This window comes from Mustela lutreola, chromosome 4 (assembly GCF_030435805.1).
Source record: "Mustela lutreola isolate mMusLut2 chromosome 4, mMusLut2.pri, whole genome shotgun sequence".
NCBI lineage: Eukaryota > Metazoa > Chordata > Mammalia > Carnivora > Mustelidae > Mustela > Mustela lutreola.
This window is the reverse complement of record NC_081293.1, coordinates 159,044,408-159,046,621: the sequence shown is the minus strand read 5'-3', so window position 1 is coordinate 159,046,621 and position 2,214 is coordinate 159,044,408. Positions and strand designations below refer to the sequence as shown.

General features: G+C 37.1%; 1 protein-coding gene across 1 annotated transcript; it reads left to right on the top strand.

The window, feature by feature from the left end:
- The first annotated feature begins 338 nt into the window (after window positions 1–338).
- Window positions 339–670, top strand: LOC131829609 (large ribosomal subunit protein eL43-like). Its single transcript, XM_059171546.1, has one exon. It carries the CDS (start codon window positions 357–359, stop codon window positions 630–632), a length of 276 nt encoding a protein of 91 aa, XP_059027529.1. The 5' UTR covers window positions 339–356; the 3' UTR covers window positions 633–670.
- The last annotated feature ends 1,544 nt before the right edge of the window (window positions 671–2,214 follow it).

The window sequence follows — 2,214 nt, the reverse complement described above, 5'->3', positions numbered from 1 at the left end:
CACCTCCAAAATGCTATGATCAATGAATAAATTATGAATTTTGTTACATTTATCTTAGGTCGAGGTCTTTATCTCTGCACAAGAAAGTTGTGTAGAAAGGAATAAACTGATGAAAACAAGATCAATAGATGTAAATAAAAAATTTAGATGTTAATCTTTTTTCACTTGGCAAATGGGTTATGATTTCTCCATATTACCCTAAAGTAATAAAATAGCAGTTCCCTAAAAATGTACAGTAAAATTTTTTCAGTAATTTTTATTAATTTTTTCTTTACTTTCATCTCAACTCGTGAATTCTTTCATATAAGAAAAAAAAGACTTCGTCCTCTCGGGACTCAGACCTAGTTTGAGGCGACATGGCTAAACGCACCAAGAAGGTCAGAATCGTGGGCAAATACGGGACTCGTTATGGTGCCTCCCTCAGGAAGATGGGAAAGAAGATTGAGATAAGCCAGCATGCCAAGTGCACTTGCTCCTTCTGTGGCAAAACCAAGATGAAAAAACGAGCTGTGGGGATCTGGCATTGTGACTCCTGCATGAAAACCGTTGCTGATGGCGCCTGGACCTACAACACCACTTCTGGGGTCACAGTAAAGTCTGCCATCAGAAGACTGAAGGAGTTGAAAGACTAGCAGAAGCGCCGCTGTTTGAAACATTGCTAGCCTATAATAAATGGGTTAATTTATGTAACACACACACACACACACACACACAAAAAGACTTCGAGGACTTCTGTTACTCATTTTGATAACTGTTTGATGGCTGATATAAAACACAAGTGGGCGCAGGCAGAAATAATAATAACAACTGCAACGCTTACTTGAACAATATGAAAAGGATTTTCACGTTTATTGTTGTCTTAGAGAAGTGACCAGAGTGTTTACTACTTCTAAAAGAAATGGAGCAAATGACTTCCTTTTATAATCTGTTCAGAAACCTTTCCTTTCATAGGTATACCACTTGAAATTCAAAGATCCAGTACAAATACATCACTATAAATACATTTATAAAGTAACGGTATTGTCTTTTAAAAGAAAGGCAGAACTTAAATGTTCCCAACACAATCCTGTTCGTTGGGGAATTCAGCGTAGGAGGAGATCCTTATTTTCTCTATGCAGCCTTCTCTAACAACCTAGGAATTGGTTACTATTGAATAATATATAATATATAGAAGACATAAGAAAATATCAACACTATAGCATTTCTCATACTATGTTCCTTGTATTTCTTCCATGCCTCCCCCACCCCACCACCCAAAGAAGATGGGTCCCTCATCAAAGGACAGGTTATTTCACTCATCATTTTCATTCCCAGTACCTAGTAGGGTATTATAACAATAATAAGAGGCCTTGATAGATGTTAGATGAATAAATGAACAAGGGGATAAACTAAAAATATTTCAATTCTGCTAAAAAGTTTTCTGAAGCTCTTTTTTTTTTTTTTTTTAAGATTTTGAGAGAGAGACAGTGAGAGAGAACATGAGCGAGGAGAAGGTCAGAGAGAGAAGCAGACTCCCCGTGGAGCTGGGAGCCCGATGCAGGACTCGATCCTGGGACTCCGGGATCATGACCTGAGCCGAAGGCAGTCATCCAACCAACTGAGCCACCCAGGCATCCCTCTGAAGCTCTTTTTTAAAAACTACCTTCAGAACTTTTTTTTGCAAATACCCAGTACAACTACATCACTATAAATACATTTACAAAGTAACAGTATTGTCTTTTAAAAGAAAGGCAGAACTTAAATGTTCCCAAGCAAATGATTGTATCTAAGCAAACGATTCTCATTACTTCATAGTGACCCCACATGTGTAAATTAAATTATATTCCACACTTTATTCACGAGACATGACTGTGATGTTTCCACAATGGAATTCATCCTTAAAAGGATGAAATTAATTGAGAATATCTAATAATCGTGCTTGAGGATCTGAAGGCAGCATTGACACCAGAATACACTTTCTCAAGAGGATAATCATGATGGAGGCCACATTTATCTCCATGACTTTTACCATCATTTTATAGATATGCTTAATGATAGAAAGTGTTTACCACTGTTCTGAAATAAATTAAGCCCAGCAATGATGAAGTCACACCATGCTCCCCATAGAAAATATAAGCAAAGCCATAAAAACAAATAGAGCAATTTATATGATGTCCATGTCAACTCATCTCTGACTCTAAGAGAGATGATAAAGACTTATAGGTGATGAATCCG